Source organism: Phasianus colchicus, chromosome 31 (assembly GCF_987193195.1).
Source record: "Phasianus colchicus chromosome 31, bPhaCol1.hap1.1, whole genome shotgun sequence".
NCBI classification, from domain to species: domain Eukaryota; kingdom Metazoa; phylum Chordata; class Aves; order Galliformes; family Phasianidae; genus Phasianus; species Phasianus colchicus.
The window spans coordinates 2,935,864-2,952,590 of record NC_143466.1 but is presented as its reverse complement, the minus strand read 5'-3'; the positions used below and the strand labels follow the sequence as shown (position 1 = coordinate 2,952,590).

At 58.1% G+C, this 16,727-nt stretch overlaps 1 protein-coding gene across 3 annotated transcripts in view; it reads right to left on the bottom strand.

Annotated features, from left to right (window-relative positions):
- Positions 1-4,261: 4,261 nt before the first annotated feature.
- Positions 4,262-16,727, bottom strand: part of LOC149914264 (TBC1 domain family member 17-like) — a 43,336-nt gene continuing 30,870 nt past the window's right edge. For 2 of the 3 annotated variants that reach the window (XM_090127937.1, XM_090127939.1), the window contains 7 exons: positions 15,409-15,507; positions 14,108-14,208; positions 11,564-11,663; positions 9,476-9,549; positions 7,211-7,306; positions 5,855-5,926; positions 4,262-4,884 (listed from right to left, as the gene is read on the bottom strand). In XM_090127937.1, coding sequence (XP_089984063.1) covers positions 4,828-4,884; positions 5,855-5,926; positions 7,211-7,306; positions 9,476-9,549; positions 11,564-11,663; positions 14,108-14,208; positions 15,409-15,507 — 599 coding nt within the window. In that variant the 3' untranslated portion in view covers positions 4,262-4,827. The remainder of the gene's footprint in view (positions 4,885-5,854; positions 5,927-7,210; positions 7,307-9,475; positions 9,550-11,563; positions 11,664-14,107; positions 14,209-15,408; positions 15,508-16,727) is intronic. The other variant, XM_090127938.1, reaches the window with a different exon arrangement.

Genomic DNA, 16,727 nt, shown 5'->3' with positions numbered 1-16,727 from the left:
GTCTCTATGGGTCTCTATGGGGCTCTGTGGGTCCCTATGGGTCTCTATGGGTCTCTATGGGTCGCTATGGGTCTCTATGGGGCTCTATGGGGCTCTTTGGGGCTCTGTGGGTCCCTATGGGTCTCTATGGGTCTCTATGGGTCTCTATGGGTCCCTATGCGTCTCTATGGGTCCCTATGGGTCTCTATGGGCCTCTATGGGGCTCTATGGGGTTTCTATGGGTCTCTATGGGGCGCTATGGGTCGCTATGGGTCTCTATGGGGCTCTATGGGTCCCTATGGGTCTCTACGGGTCTCTATGGGTCCCTATGGGTCGCTATGGGTCCCTATGGGTCTCTATGGGTCCCTATGGGTTTCTATAGGTCGCTATGGGTCCCTATGGGTCTCTATGGGTCTCTATGGGCCTCTATGGGTCTCTATGGGTCTCTATGGGGCTCTATGGGTCTCTATGGGGGCTTTGGGGTCTCTATGGGTCGCCATGGGTCTCTATGGGTCCCTATGGGTCTCTATGGGGCTCTGTGGGTCCCTATGGGGTCTCTATGGGGTCTTTGGGGTCTCTATGGAGTCCCTAGGGGGTCTCTATGGGTCTCTATAGGTCTCTATGGGTCTCTATGGGTCCCTATGGGTCTCTATGGGCCTCTATGGGCCTCTATGGGTCTCTATGGGGCTCTATGGGTCGCTATGGGTCCCTATGAGTCGCTATGGGTCTCTATGGGTCCCTATGGGGCGCTATGGGGTCTCTATGGGTCTCTATGTGTCTCTATGGGTGGCTATGGGGCCCCTATGGGTCTCTATGGGGTCCCTATGGGTCTCTATGGGTCCCTATGGGTCGCTATGGGTCCCTATGGGTCGCTATGGGTCTCTATGGGTCTCTATGGGGTCTCTATGGGGCGCTATGGGTCGCTATGGGTCGCTATGGGTCCCTATGGGTCTCTATGGGTCTCTATGGGGGCTTTGGGGTCTCTATGGGTCGCCATGGGTCTCTATGGGTCTCTATGGGTCTCTATGGGCCTCTATGGGTCTCTCTCTATGGGTCCCTATGGGTCTCTATGGGTCTCTATGGGTCTCTATGGGGTCTCTATGGGCCTCTATGGGTCTCTATGGGTCTCTATGGGTCCCTATGGGTCTCTATGGGTCTCTATGGGGCTCTTTGGGGCTCTGTGGGTCCCTATGGGTCTCTATGGGTCCCTATGGGTCTCTATGGGTCTCTATGGGTTTCTATGGGTCCCTATGGGTCTCTATGGGTCTCTATGGGGTTTCCAAAGCCATGGAGGCTTTGGGGGGGCACTGAGATACCGGAGGAATAAACGTGGATCTGGGGCGGGGGGCGCTGTGGGGTTTTTAGGGGGTGAAGATGGGGTGGATATGGGGTGAAGATGGGGTCTCTGTGGGTCTCTATGGGTCTCTATGGGTCGCTATGGGTCCCTATGGGTCGCTATGGGTTTCTATGGGTCGCTATGCGTCTCTATGGGTCCCTATGGGTCGCTATGGGTCTCTATGGGGGCTTTGGGGTCTCTATGGGACTCTATGGGTCTCTATGGGTCCCTATGCGTCTCTATGGGTCCCTATGAGTCGCTACGAGTCTCTATGGGGCTCTGTGGGTCCCTATGGGTCTCTATGGGTCGCTATGGGTCTCTATGGGGGCTTTGGGGTCTCTATGGGTCGCCATGGGTCTCTATGGGGCTCTATGGGTCTCTGTGGGTTTCTATGGGTCCCTATGCGTCTCTATGGGTCCCTATGAGTCGCTACGAGTCTCTATGGGTCTCTATGGGTCTCTATGGGTCTCTATGGGTCGCTATGGGTCCCTATGGGGTTTCCAAAGCCATGGAGGCTTTGGGGGGGCACTGAGATACCGGAGGAATAAACGTGGATCTGGGGCGGGGGGCGCTGTGGGGTTTTTAGGGGGTGAAGATGGGGTGGATATGGGGTGGCTATGGGGGCTCTATGGGCCGCTATGGGTCTCTATGGGTTGCTATGGGTTGCTATGGGTCTCTATGGGTTGCTATGGGTTTCTATGGGTCTCTATGGGTCTCTATGGGTCCCTATGGGTTGCTATGGGGCTCTATGGGTTTCTATGGGTCCCTATGGGGTCTCTATGGGTCTCTATGGGGCGCTATGGGTCTCTATGGGTCTCTATGGGTTGCTATGGGGTCCCTATGGGTCTCTATGGGGTCTCTATGGGTCTCTATGGGTCACTATGGGGTCTCTATGGGGCGCTATGGGGTCTATGGGTCTCTATGGGTCCCTATGGGTCTCTATGGGTCTCTATGGGTCCCTATGGGTCGCTGTGGGTCCCTATGGGTCGCTATGGGTCTCTATGGGTCTCTATGGGGTCTATGGGTCTCTATGGGTCCCTATGGGTCGCTATGGGTTCCTATGGGGTCTCTATGGGTCACTATGGGTCACTATGGGTCTCTATGGGTCTCTATGGGGCACTATGGTTCCCTATGGGTCTCTATGGGTCCCTATGGGTCTCTATGGGTTGCTATGGGGTCCCTATGGGTCTCTATGGGGTCTCTATGGGTCTCTATGGGTCCCTATGGGTCTCTATGGGTCGCTATGGGTCCCTATGGGGTCTCTATGGGGCGCTATGGGGTCTCTATGGGTCCCTATGGGGTCTCTATGGGTCTCTATGGGTCTCTATGGGTCCCTATGGGTCTCTCTCTATGGGTCACTATGGGGCGCTATGGGGTCTCTCTCTCTAGGTCTCTGTGGGGTCTCTATGGGGCACTATGGGTCCCTATGGGTCTCTATGGGTCCCTATGGGTCTCTATGGGGTCTCTATGGGTCACTATGGGTCCCTATGGGGTCTCTATGGGGCACTATGGGTCCCTATGGGTCTCTATGGGTCCCTATGGGTCTCTATGGGGTCTCTATGGGTCACTATGGGTCCCTATGGGGTCTCTATGGGTCACTATGGGTCCCTATGGGCTCTCTATGGGGCGCTATGGGGTCTCTATGGGGCGCTATGGGTCGCTATGGGGTCTCTATGGGTCTCTATGGGGCGCTATGGGGTGCTATGGGGTCTCAATGGGGCGCTATGGGGCGCAGTGACACAGCAGCATTCAGGGCAGTCACTCATTTATTTTCACCTCCGTCCCGGTCCCCCCCAAAACCCCACATCTATGGGGCAGAGGAGTCATCACCCCACATTTATGGGGTGGGGGAGGTTCTCACCCCATATCTATGGGGCAGGGGGGTCTTCACCCCACATCTATGGGGCAGGGGAGGGTCTCCACCCCATATCTATGGGGCAGGGGAGGGTCTTCACCCCACATCTATGGGATGGGAGGGTCTTCACCCCACATCTATGGGGCAGGGGGGTCTTCACCCCACATCTATGGGGCTGGGGGGGTCTTTACCCCACATCTATGGGGCAGGGGAGGGTCTTCACCCCACATCTATGGGGCAGGGGAGGGTCGTCACCCCACATCTATGGGGCAGGGGGGTTCTCCCCCAGATCTATGGGGCAGGGGGGTTCTCACCCTATATTTGTAGTGCAGGGGGGGGTCTCACCTCATATCTATGGGGCAGGGGGGGTCCTCACCCCATATCTATGGGGCTGGGGGGGTCCTCACCCCACATCTATGGGGCAGGGGAGGGTCTTCACCCCACATCTATGGGGCTGGGGGGGTCTTTACCCCATATCTATGGGGTGGGGAGGGTCTTCACCCCACATCTATGGGGCTGAGGGGATCTTCACCCCACATCTATGGGGCTGGGAGGGTCTTCACCCCACATCTATGGGGCAGGGGAGGGTCTTCACCCCACATCTATGGGGCGGGGGAGGGTCTCCACCCCATATCTATGGGGCAGGGGAGGGTCTTCACCCCACATCTATGGGATGGGAGGGTCTTCACCCCACATCTATGGGGCAGGGGGGTCTTCACCCCACATCTATGGGGCTGGGGGGGTCTTTACCCCACATCTATGGGGCAGGGGAGGGTCTTCACCCCACATCTATGGGGCAGGGGAGGGTCGTCACCCCACATCTATGGGGCAGGGGGGTTCTCCCCCAGATCTATGGGGCAGGGGGGTTCTCACCCTATATTTGTAGTGCAGGGGGGGGTCTCACCTCATATCTATGGGGCAGGGGGGGTCCTCACCCCATATCTATGGGGCTGGGGGGGTCCTCACCCCACATCTATGGGGCAGGGGAGGGTCTTCACCCCACATCTATGGGGCTGGGGGGGTCTTTACCCCATATCTATGGGGTGGGGAGGGTCTTCACCCCACATCTATGGGGCTGAGGGGATCTTCACCCCACATCTATGGGGCTGGGAGGGTCTTCACCCCACATCTATGGGGCAGGGGAGGGTCTTCACCCCACATCTATGGGATGGGAGGGTCTTCACCCCACATCTTTGGGGCAGGGGAGGGTCTTCACCCCACATCTATGGGGCGGGGGGGGTCTTCACCCCATATCTATGGGATGGGAGGGTCTTCACCCCACATCTATGGGGCAGGGGAGGGTCTTCACCCCACATCTATGGGGCGGGGGGGGTCTTCACCCCACATCTATGGGGCAGGGGAGGGTCTCCACCCCATATCTATGGGGCAGGGGAGGGTCTTCACCCCACATCTATGGGATGGGAGGGTCTTCACCCGACATCTATGGGGCGGGGGGGGTCTTCACCCCACATCTATGGGGCGGGGGGGTCTTTACCCCACATCTATGGGGCAGGGGAGGGTCTCCACCCCATATCTATGGGGCAGGGGGGTCTTCACCCCACATCTATGGGGCAGGGGGGGTCTTCACCCCACATCTATGGGGGAGGGGGGGTCTTCACCCCACATCTATGGGGCGGGGGGGGTCTTCACCCCACATCTATGGGGCGGGGGGGGGCCCCAAAGCCAACAGGTCCCGGATGTGGGGTGGCAGCTCCTGGGGGGGGGGGGGAAATGGGGTCATGTTGGGGTCATGAGGTCACGGTGGGGTCACGGTGGGGTCATGGGGTCACGTGGTCATGTTGGGGTCACGTTGGGGTCATGAGGTCACTTTGGGGTCACAGCAGGGTCAGGATTAGGGGTCATAGGTCACAGCAGGGTCAAGGCAGTGTCAGGTGTTATTTTGAGGTCACGGTGGGGTCAGAGGTCATGCCGGGGTCACATGGGGGTCAGGGTGTGGCCAAAGGTCACAGTAGGGTCAGAGGTCAAAATGGGGTCAGGTCGTGGCCAGGGGTCAATGTGAGGTCACACAGGGGTCACACCGGGGTCAGAGGTCACACGGGTCAGGGCAGGGTCAGAGGTCACAGCGGGGTCACAGGTCACGGTAGGGTCAGAGGTCATGGCGGGGCCAGGGGTCATTGTAGAATCAGGGTGCGGTCAGGGGTCAATTTGAGGTCATCACAGGGTCAGGGGTCACGGTGGGGTCAGAAGTCACGTGGGGTCAGGGTGGGGTCAGAGGTCACAGTGGGATCACAGCAGGGGCAGGGGACACATGGAGGTCATGGGGGGTTCAGAGGTCACGGCGGGGTCAGAGAACATGGCAGGGGTCAGGGTGGGCTCAGAGGTCACGGCGGGGGTCACGGCGGGGTCAGAGGTCACGGTGGGGTCAGAGGTCACGGCGGGGGTCAGGGTGAGGTCAGAGGTCACAGTGGGGGGTCAGGGTGGAGTCAGAGGTCACGGTGCGGTCATGGTGGGGTCAGAGGTCACAGTGGGGGTCAGGTTGGGGTCAGAGGTCAGGGTGGGGGTCACGGCGGGGTCAGAGGTCAGGGTGGGGGTCAGGGTGGGGTCAGAAGTCCCGCGAGGGTCCGTGTGGGCTCAGAGGTTGCGGCAAGGTCAGGATGGGGTCAGAGGTCACGCTGGGGTCAGGGGGTCACGCAGGGGTCAGGGAGGGGTCAGAGGTCACCCACCTTTGCCCCCTGCAGCTGCAGCAGGATTCCCTCCGCCCGGCTCAGCAGCGCCTCCGCCTCCAGGGCGGGGGCCTAAGGGGGGGGGGACACACAAATAGGGTCGGGGTCACCCCATAACCCCAACCCCCACATAACCCCCACACCCCATAACCCCACCCCATAACTCCCCACCCAATAACCCCATAACCCGCCACCCCATAACCCCCATCCTATAACCCCATCCTATAACCCCATAACCCCCCACCCCATAACCCCCTACCCCATAACCCGCCACCCCATAATCCTACACCCCATAACCCCCCACCCCATAATAACCCCCACCCCATAACCCCATAACCCCATAACCCCCCACCCCATAGCCCTCCATCCCATAACCCCACCCCCCCACCCCCCACCCCATTAACCCTACCCAATAACCCCATAACTTGCCAACCCATCACCCCATAACCCCCCACCCCATAACCCATAACCCCATAACCTTCCACCCAATAACCCTCCACCCCATAACCCCATAACCCCCACCCCATAACCCCACACCCCCCATCCCCACTCCATAACCTTATAACCCCATAACCCCCCACCCCATAACCCCATAACCCCCAACCCCATAACCCCATAACCCCCCACCCCATAACCCCCACACCCCATAACCCCCCACCCCATAACCCCATAACTCCCATCCCATAACTCCCCACCCCATAACCCCCATCCTATAACCCCACCCCCCCCACCCCATAACCCCACCCCCCCTACCCCCCCCCATCCCATAAGCCCCATCCTATAATCCCATAACCTCCCACCCCATAACTCCCACCCCATAACCCCCCACCCCATAACCCATAACCCCATAACCTTCCACCCAATAACCCTCCACCCCATAACCCCATAACCCCCACCCCATAACCCCCCACCCCATAACCCCCCACCCCCCACCCCCCACTCCATAACCTCATAACCCCATAACCCCATAACCCCCACCCCATAACCCCCCACCCCATAACCCCATAACCCCAAACCCCGTACCCCATAGCCCCCCACCCCATAACCCCCCACCCCATAACCCCATAACCCCATAACCCCGTACCCCATAGCCCTCCACCCCAAAACCCCATAACCCCATAACCCCATAACCCCAAACCCCATAACCCTCCACCCCATAACCCCCACCCCATAACCCCATAACCCCCCACCCCATAACCCCCAACCCCATAACCCCATAACCCCCCACCCCATAACCCCCAACCCCATAACCCCATAACCCCCCACCCCATAACCCCCACCCCATAACCCCATAACCCCATAACCCCCCACCCCATAACCCCCACCCCATAACCCCATAACCCCATAACCCCGTACCCCATAGCCGCCGCCCCATTGCCTCCTCATAGCGGTGATGGCAGCACAGCTGAGCAGCAGCAGAAAAGGGGGGCCGGGGGGGGCGGCCCACAGCACCTGGGGGGCACAGGGTCACCTCTGCCCCATACAACCCCATAGAACCCCATATAACCCCATAGAACCCCATAAAATCCCATATAACCCCATAAATCCCCATAGAACCCCATAGAACCCCATAGAACCCCATAAATCCCCATATAACCCCATAAATCCCATATAACCCCATATACGCCCATACAACCCCATAGAACCCCATAAATCCCCATATAACCCCATAAATCCCCATACAACCCCATATAACCCCATACAACCCCATACAACCCCATAAATCCCCATATAATCCCATAAATCCCCATAGAACCCCATAGAACCCCATAGAACCCCATAAATCCCCATATACCCCATATACGCCCATATAACCCCATAGAACCCCATATATCCCCATACAACCCCATATACCCCCATATAACCCCATAGAACCCCGTAAATCCCCATACAACCCCATATACCCCCATATAACCCCATAGAAACCCATAAATCCCCATATAACCCCATATAACCCCATAAATCCCCATATAACCCCATATACCCCCATATAACCCCATAGAACCCCATAAATCCCCATATAACCCCATAGAACCCCATATATCCCCATATAATCCCATACACCCCCACAAATCCCATATAATCCCATATAACCCCATATAATCCCATACACCCCCATATGTTCCCATATAACCCCATAAATCCCCATATAACCCCATACAACCCCATATACCCCCATATAATCCCATAGAACCCCATATATTCCCATATAACCCCATATATCTCCATATAAGCCCATATATCCCCATATAACCCCATAAATCCCATATATTCCCATATAATCCCATATACCCCCATATATCCCCATGCAAGCCCATAAATCCCCATATATCCCCATATAACCACATAAATCCCCATAAATCCCATAAAATCCCATATATCCCCATATAATCCCATAAAATCCCATATATTCCCACATAACCCCATATAATCCCATACAACCCCATATATCCCCATATAACCCCATAAAATCCCATATACCCCCACATAACCCCATATATCACCATAGAACCCCATAAATCCCCATAAATCCCCATATAACCCCAAATACCCCCTGCCCCCATCGACCCCAATGCCCCCATTGACCCCATTACCCCCACTGACCCCAAATACCCCCCATTGACCCCATTGACCCCAAATATCCCCCTGCCCCCAATGCCCCCATTGACCCCATTGACCCCATTGCCCCCAATGACCCCATTACCCCCACTGACCCCAAATACCCCAATGCCCCCATTGACCCCATTTGACCCCAATGCCCCCACTGACCCCACTGACCCCACTGACCCCAAATACCCCAATGCCCCCATTGACCCCATTTGACCCCAATGCCCCCACTGACCCCACTGACCCCAAATACCCCAATGCCCCCATTGACCCCATTGTCTCCACTTGACCTCATTGACCCCATTGCCCCCATTCTTCCCCCAATGCCCCCATTGCCCCCAATGACCCCATTACCACCACTGCCCCCACTGACCCCAAATACCCCAATGCCCCCATTGACCCCATTGCCCCCATTGCCCCCAATGCCCCCATTTGACCCCATTGACCCCATTGCCACCACTGACCCTAAATACCCCAATGCCCCCATTGCCCCCATTGCCCCCATTTCCCCCATTACCCCCAATGCCCCCATTGCCCTCATTGCCCCCATTGCCCCCAATGCCCCCATTGCCCCCATTGCCCCCAATGCCCCCATTGCCCCCATTCACCCCAATGCCCCCAAAGCCCCCATTTCCCCCACAGCCCCTATTGCCCCCAATGCCCCCATTGCCCCCAATGCCCCCATTGCCCCCATTTCCCCCACAGCCCCCATTGCCCCCAATGCCCCCATTGCCCCCATTGCCCCCATTGCCCCCATTCACCCCAATGCCCCCATTGCCCCCAATGACCCCAATGCCCCCATTCACCCCAATGCCCCCAATGCCCCCATTGCCCCCACTGCCCCCATTGCCCCCATTGCCCCCAATGCCCCCATTGCCCCCAATGACCCCAATGCCCCCATTCACCCCATTGCCCCCATTTCCCCCATTTCCCCCATTGCCCCCAATGCCCCCCCTGCCCCCAATGCCCCCAATGCCCCCAATGCCCCCCACGCCCCCCCGGCTCAGCCCCCACCTCACAGATCCTCATGGCGCCCTCCAGCCCCACGTGGGGCAGAAATCTCATCTGCAGCCACTGGGCGGCGCTGTCTGCGTCGTCGTCATGGCAACGGCGTCGTCACGGCAGCGTCGTCGTCATGGCAACGGCCGCCATCACAGCGACGGAGCAATCATAGCAACGGCGTCGTCATGGCAACGGCGTCGTCACGGCAGCGTCGTCGTCACGGCAACGGCAGCGTAGCGACGGGAGCAGCGTAGCAACGGCGTTGCCATGGCAACGGGAGCATCACGGCAACGGCAGCATAGCGACCGGGAGTGGGGGGGGGGGGGGGGGGAGGGTGACACGGTTACCATGGCAACGCGGTTACCATGGCAACAGGAGGAATCTGCCCCATTTTGGGGCCACTTCTCTTATTTTGAGCTCCCAACCTTCCCCCCCCCCCCAAAAAAAACCAATTTTGGGTCGATTTCTGCCATTTTAGGTCCCCTGTCCCCCCCCCCAAAAAAAATCCCCAATTTTGGGTCTATTTCCCCCATTTTAGGCCCCCCCCCCAAAAAATCCCCAATTTTGGGTCCATTTCCCCATATTTCGACCCCCCCCCCCACGCTAAAAACCCCAATTTTGGGGCAACTTCCCTCTATTTCGACCCCCCCCCAAAAAATCCCAAATTTTGGGTCCATTTCCCCATATTTCGACCCCCCCCCCCACGCTAAAAACCCCAATTTTGGGGCAACTTCCCCTTATTTCGAGCCCCCCCCCCCCAAACAAAACCCAATTTTGGGTCCATTTCCCCCATTTTTCATCCCCTGTCCGCCCCCCCCCAAAAAAACCCCACAATTTTGGGTCCATTTCCCCCATTTTTCATCCCCCGTTCCCCCCCCCCAAAAAAAACCCAATTTTGGGTCCATTTCCCCCATTTTAGGCCCCCCCCCCTATTTCGACCCCCCCCCCCCAAAAATCCCCAATTTTGGGTCCATTTCCCCCATTTTTCATCCCCTGTCCGCCCCCCCCCAAAAAAAAACCCACAATTTTGGGTCTATTTCCCCCATTTTAGGCCCCCCCCCAAAAAAAACCCCAAATTTTGGGTCCATTTCCCCCTATTTCGACCCCCCCCCAAAAAAAAAACCCAATTTTGGGTCCATTTCCCCCATTTTAGGCCCCCCCCCCCTATTTCGAGCCCCCCCCCCCCAAAATCCCCAATTTTGGGTCCATTTACCCCATTTTAGCCCCCCCCCCCCCCAAATCCCAAATTTTGGGTCCATTTCCCCCTATTTCGACCCCCCCCCCAAAAAAAAACCCAATTTTGGGTCCATTTCCCCCATTTTTCATCCCCTGTCCGCCCCTCCCCCCCCCAAAAAAACCCCAATTTTGGGTCCATTTCCCCCATTTTTCATCCCCTGTCCCCCCCCCGCCAAAAAAAAACCCAATTTTGGGTCCATTTCCCCCATTTTAGGACCCCCCCCCTATTTCGAGCCCCCCCCCCCAAAAAACCCCAATTTTGGGTCCATTTCCCCCATTTTTCATCCCCTGTCCGCCCCCCCCCAAAAAAAACCCCACAATTTTGGGTCCATTTCCCCCATTTTAGCCTCCCCCCACCCACTAAAAACCCCAATTTTGGGTCCATTTCCCCCTATTTCGACCCCCCCCCTCCCCCCAAATCCCAAATTTTGGGTCCATTTCCCCCATTTTTCATCCCCTGTCCCCCCCCCGCCAAAAAAAAACCCAATTTTGGGTCCATTTCCCCCATTTTAGGCCCTCCCCCCCTATTTCGAGCCCCCCCCCCCCCAAAATCCCCAATTTTGGGTCCATTTCCCCCATTTTAGGCCCCCCCCCCCCCCCAAAATCCCCAATTTTGGGTCCATTTACCCCATTTTAGCCCCCCCCCCCCCCCAAATCCCAAATTTTGGGTCCATTTCCCCCATTTTAGGTCCCCGGTCCCCCCCCCCTCCCCCCAAAAAAACCCCAATTTTGGGTCCATTTCCCCCTATTTCGAGCCCCCCCGTCGCCCCCCCAAAAAAAAAAAACCCCAATCTGCGCACATCTCCCCCCCCCCCCCCCCGGAGTGAAATTTTGGGGTGAATTTGGGGGATTTTGGTTTCATACCGGGGGGGTCGGCGCTGCCCGGTTCCAGGATGTGGAGCAGCTGCCCCAAAGCCCCCAGACCCCGACGAAGCCCCTCCTGCGTGGCTCCAAAGGCGCCCCCCTATTATTTTTTTTTTTTGGGGGGGGGGGGACACAAAAAATTAAGGGACCCCAAAACCCCCCCATAACCACAAACTGCCCCCAAAATCCCATAAAAATACCCCAAAATCCCATAAAAATACCCCAAAATCCCCCCAAAATTCCCCCATTGCCCCCCAGTTTTACGACCCCCCCCCAATTCTGAGACCCCCCCCCAATTTCAGGACCCCCCCCATTCTGAGACCCCCCCCCCAAATCCCCCTTTTCTTTTGGGGGGGGCCCAAAAAATTCGGGGACCCCAAAACCCCCCCATAACCACAAACTGCCCCCAAAATCCCATAAAAGCGCCCCAAAATCCCACAAAATTCCCCCATTGAGCCCCAATTTCAGGACCCCCCCCCAATTCTGAGACCCCCCCCCAATTTCAGGACCCCCCCCATTCTGAGACCCCCCCAAATCCCCCCTTTTTCTTTGGGGGGGGGGCGAAAAATTCGGGGACCCCAAAACCCCCCCATAACCACAAACTGCCCCCAAAATCCCATAAAAATCCCCCAAAATCCCCCCCAAATTCCCCCATTGCCCCCCAGTTTTACGACCCCCCCCCAATTCTGAGACCCCCCCCCAATTTCAGGACCCCCCCCATTCTGAGACCCTTCTGAGACCCCCCAAATTCCCCTTTTTTTTTGGGGGGGGGGCGAAAAATTAAGGGACCCCAAAACCCCCCCATAACCACAAACTGCCCCCAAAATCCCATAAAAATCCCCCAAAATCCCACAAAATTCCCCCATTGAGCCCCAATTTCAGGACCCCCCCCCAATTCTGAGACCCCCCCCCAATTTCAGGACCCCCCCCATTCTGAGACCCCCCCCAAATCCCCCCTTATTTTTGGGGGGGGGGGCGAAAAATTAAGGGACCCCAAAACCCCCCCATAACCACAAACTGCCCCCAAAATCCCATAAAAATCCCCCCAAATCCCCCCCCCATTTTACGACCCCCCCCCAATTTCACGACCCCCCCCATTTTACGACCCCTCCCCCCCCATTTTTCGACCCCCCCCCGCATTTTTAACCCCCCCCCCTCAAAATCCCCCCATCTTCCCCCCCCCCCCCCCTCAAAATCCTCCATTTTAGGGTCTCAATTTTGCCCCCCCCCCATTTTTAAGCCCCCCCCCCACTTTAACGCCCCCCCCCCATTTTTAACCCCCCCCCTTTAATTTCCCCCCCCATTTTTCAGCCCCCCCCCCATTTTTTTCAGCCCCCCCCCCCCACCAAATCCCTCCATTCAATTCCAGCCCCCCCCCCTCCCCAAATCTCCCCCCCCCTCAATTTCACGTCATTTTTTGCCCCCCCCCTTTTATTGACCCCCCCCCATTTTTTAACCCCCCCCCCCCTTTTAACCCCCCCCCATTTTTCAGCCCCCCTCCCCCCCCCCCAATCCTCCCCCCCCTCAATTTCAGTTCAAACTTTGGCCCCCTCCCCCCCCCCTTTTATTGACCCCCCCATTTTTTACCCCCCCCTTTTTTTTTAACCCCCCCCCCTTTAATTCCCCCCCCCATTTTCCAGCCCCCCCCCATTTTTCAGCCCCCCCCCCCCCCCCCCAATTTCCCCCCCCTCAATTTCAGGTCATTTTTATGCCCTCCCCCCCCCACCTTTTATTACCCCCCCCCCACTTTAACGCCCCCCCCCCATTTTTTAACCCCCCCCCCCTTTAATTCCCCCCCCCCATTTTTCAGCCCCCCCCCCCATTTTTTAACACCCCCCCCACTTTAATCCCCCCCCCCATTTTTCAGCCCCCCCCTCAATTTCAGGTCATTTTTATGGCCCCCCCCCCTTTTATTTCAGCCCCCCCCCCCACTTTAACCCCCCCCCCCATTTTCAAAGCTCCCCCCCCCCCCCACTTTTTTGCCCCCCCCCCCCCCCAATTTTTAACCCCCCCCCCCCTTTTAACCCCCCCCCATTTTCCATCCCCTCCCCCCCTCAATTTCAGGTCATTTTTATGCCCCCCCCCCGTTTTATATCAGCCCCCCCCCCCACCTTAACCCCCCCACCCCATTTTCTAAGCTCCCCCCCCCCCAATTTTTTTGCCCCCCCCCCTCGCCCCCCCCCTCCCCCTTTAATTCCCCCCCCATTTTTCAGCCCCCCCCCCCAACCTCCCCCCTCAAATTCAGGTCATTTTTATACCCCCCCCCCTTTTATTTCAGCCCCCCCCCACTTTAACCCCCCCCCCCATTTTCTAAGCTCCCCCCCCCCCCAATTTTTTTGCCCCCCCCCCCTCCCCCCCTCTCACCCTTTAATTCCCCCCCCATTTTTCAGCCCCCCCCCCCCCATCTTCCCCCCTCAATTTCAGGTCATTTTTATACCCCCCCCCTTTTATTTCAGCCCCCCCCCCACTTTAACCCCCCCCCCCCATTTTCAAAGCTCCCCCCCCCCCAATTTTTTTGCCCCCCCCCCTCGCCCCCCCCCTCACCACGCGGTCCATGACGCTGCAAAAGGCCCAGAAGCATTCGGCCTCATCGGGAAACACAGCAGCCAATGGGATCAGCACCTCCCACATCCCCCCCACGTAACCTGGGGGGGGGCACACCAAAAATCGAGACCCCCCCCCCAAAAATCGAGACCCCCCCCCCCCAAATCCCCCCAGGACCCCTCCAGGACCCCCAAAATCCCCCCAGGACCCCCCAAATCCCATCAGGATGCCCCCAGGACCCCCCCAGAGCCCCCCCAGGACCCCTCAAATCCCATCAGGACCCCCCCAGGACCCCCAAATCCCCCCAGGATGCCCCCAAATCCCCCCAGGACCCCCCCACAACCCCCCAAATCCCCCCAGGACCCCCCAAATCCCCTCAGGATGCCCCCAAATCCCCCCAGGACCCCCCCACGACCTCCCCAAATCCCCCCAGGATGCCCCCAAATCCCCCCAGGACCCCCCCAGGACCCCCAGAATCCCCTCAGGATGCCCCCAAATCCCCCCAGGACCCCTCAAATCCTCTCAGGATGCCCCAAATCCTCCCAGGACCCCTAAAATCCCCCAGGACCCCCCACGACCTCCCCAAATCCCTCCTGGATGCCCCCAAATCCCCCCAGGACCACCAAGAACCCCCCAAATCCCCCCAGCATGCCTCCAAATCCCCCAGGACCCCCCAAATCCCCCCAGGACCCCCCACGACCTCCCCAAATCCCCCCAGGACGCCCCCAAATCCCCCCAGGACCACCAAAATCCCCCCAGAGCCCCCCCAGGACCCCCCAAATCCCCTCAGGATGCCCCCAAATCCCCCCAGGACCCCCCCAGGACCCCCAAATCCCCTCAGGATGCCCCCAAATCCCCCCAGGACCCCCCCAGGATGCCCCCAAAACCCCTCAGGACCCCCCCACGACCCCCCAAATCCCCCCAGGATGCCCCAAAATCCCCCCAGGATGCCCCCAAATCCCCCCAGGACCCCCCCAAGAACCCCCCAAATCCCCCCAGGATGCCCCCAAATCCCCCCAGGACCCCCCCAGGACCCCCAAATCCCCCTCAGGATGCCCCCAAATCCCCCCACGACCCCCCCACGACCCCCCCACGACCCCCCAAATCCCCTCAGGATGCCCCCAAATCCCCCCAGGATGCCCCCAAATCCCCCCAGGACCCCCAAAATCCCCCCAGGACCCCCCAAATCCCCCCAGGATGCCCCCAAATCCCCCCAGGACCCCCAAAATCCCCCCAGGACCCCCCAAATCCCCCCAGGATGCCCCCAGGACCCCCCCAGGACCCCCAAATCCCCCCCTCACCCAGGTCGAAGTGATACATGCAGAACGTCATCAGCACGTCGTGCAGCACCGCCCGCGCCGGGGGGGGGATTTCGGGGGGGCAGCTCTTCAAATCCTGCTCTGGGGGGGTTCAAAGGGGGGGGGGGGGGAAAGGGAGGGGAGCACATACAGGAGACCCATCCTATGGGTCCCTATGGGTCTCTATGGGTCCCTATGGGTCTCTATGGGTCACTATGGGGTGACTATGGATCTCTATGGGGTTTCTATGGGTCTCTATGGGTTGCTATGGGGTCTCTATGGGTCCCTATGGGTCTCTATGGGTCACTATGGGGTGACTATGGATCTCTGTGGGGTTTCTATGGGTCTCTATGGGGCTCTATGGGGTCTCTATGGGTCCCTATGGGTCTCTATGTGTCACTATGGGGTGACTATGGATCTCTGTGGGGTTTCTATGGGTCTCTATGGGGCTCTATGGGGTCTCTATGGGTCTCTATGGGTCACTATGGGGTGACTATGGATCTCTATGGGGTTTCTATGGGTCTCTATGGGTTGCTATGGGGTCTCTATGGGTCCCTATGGGTCTCTATGGGTCACTATGGGGTGACTATGGATCTCTATGGGGTTTCTATGGGTCTCTATGGGTTGCTATGGGGTCTCTATGGGTCCCTATGGGTCTCTATGGGTCACTATGGGGTGACTATGGATCTCTATGGGGTTTCTATGGGTCTCTATGGGTCGCTATGGGGTCTCTATGGGTCCCTATGGGTCTCTATGGGTCACTATGGGGTGACTATGGATCTCTATGGGGTTTCTATGGGTCTCTATGGGTCGCTATGGGGTCTCTATGGGTCTCTATGGGGTCTCTATGGGTCTCTATGGGTCTCCCTGGGTCTCTATGGGCCACTACGGAGTCTCTATGGGTCGCTATGGGTCTCTATGGGGTCTCCATTGGTCCCTATGGGTCTCCATGGGTCTCTATGGGGTTTCTATGGGTCTCTATGGGGCTCTATGGGGTCTCTATGGGGCTCTATGGGGTCTCTATGGGTCCCTATGGGTCTCTATGGGTCACTATGGGGTGACTATGGATCTCTATGGGGTTTCTATGGGTCTCTATGGGTTGCTATGGGGCGCTATGGGGTCTCTGGGTCTCTATGGGGTCTCTATGGGCCTCTACAGAGTCTCTATGGGTCTCTATGGGTCTCTATGGGGTCTCTATGGGTCCCTATGGGTCTCCATTGGTCCCTATAGGTCTCCATGGGTCTCTATGGGGTTTCTTTGCGTCTCTATGGGTCTCCATGGTTCTCTATGGGGTTTCTATGGGTCTCTATGGGGCTCTATGG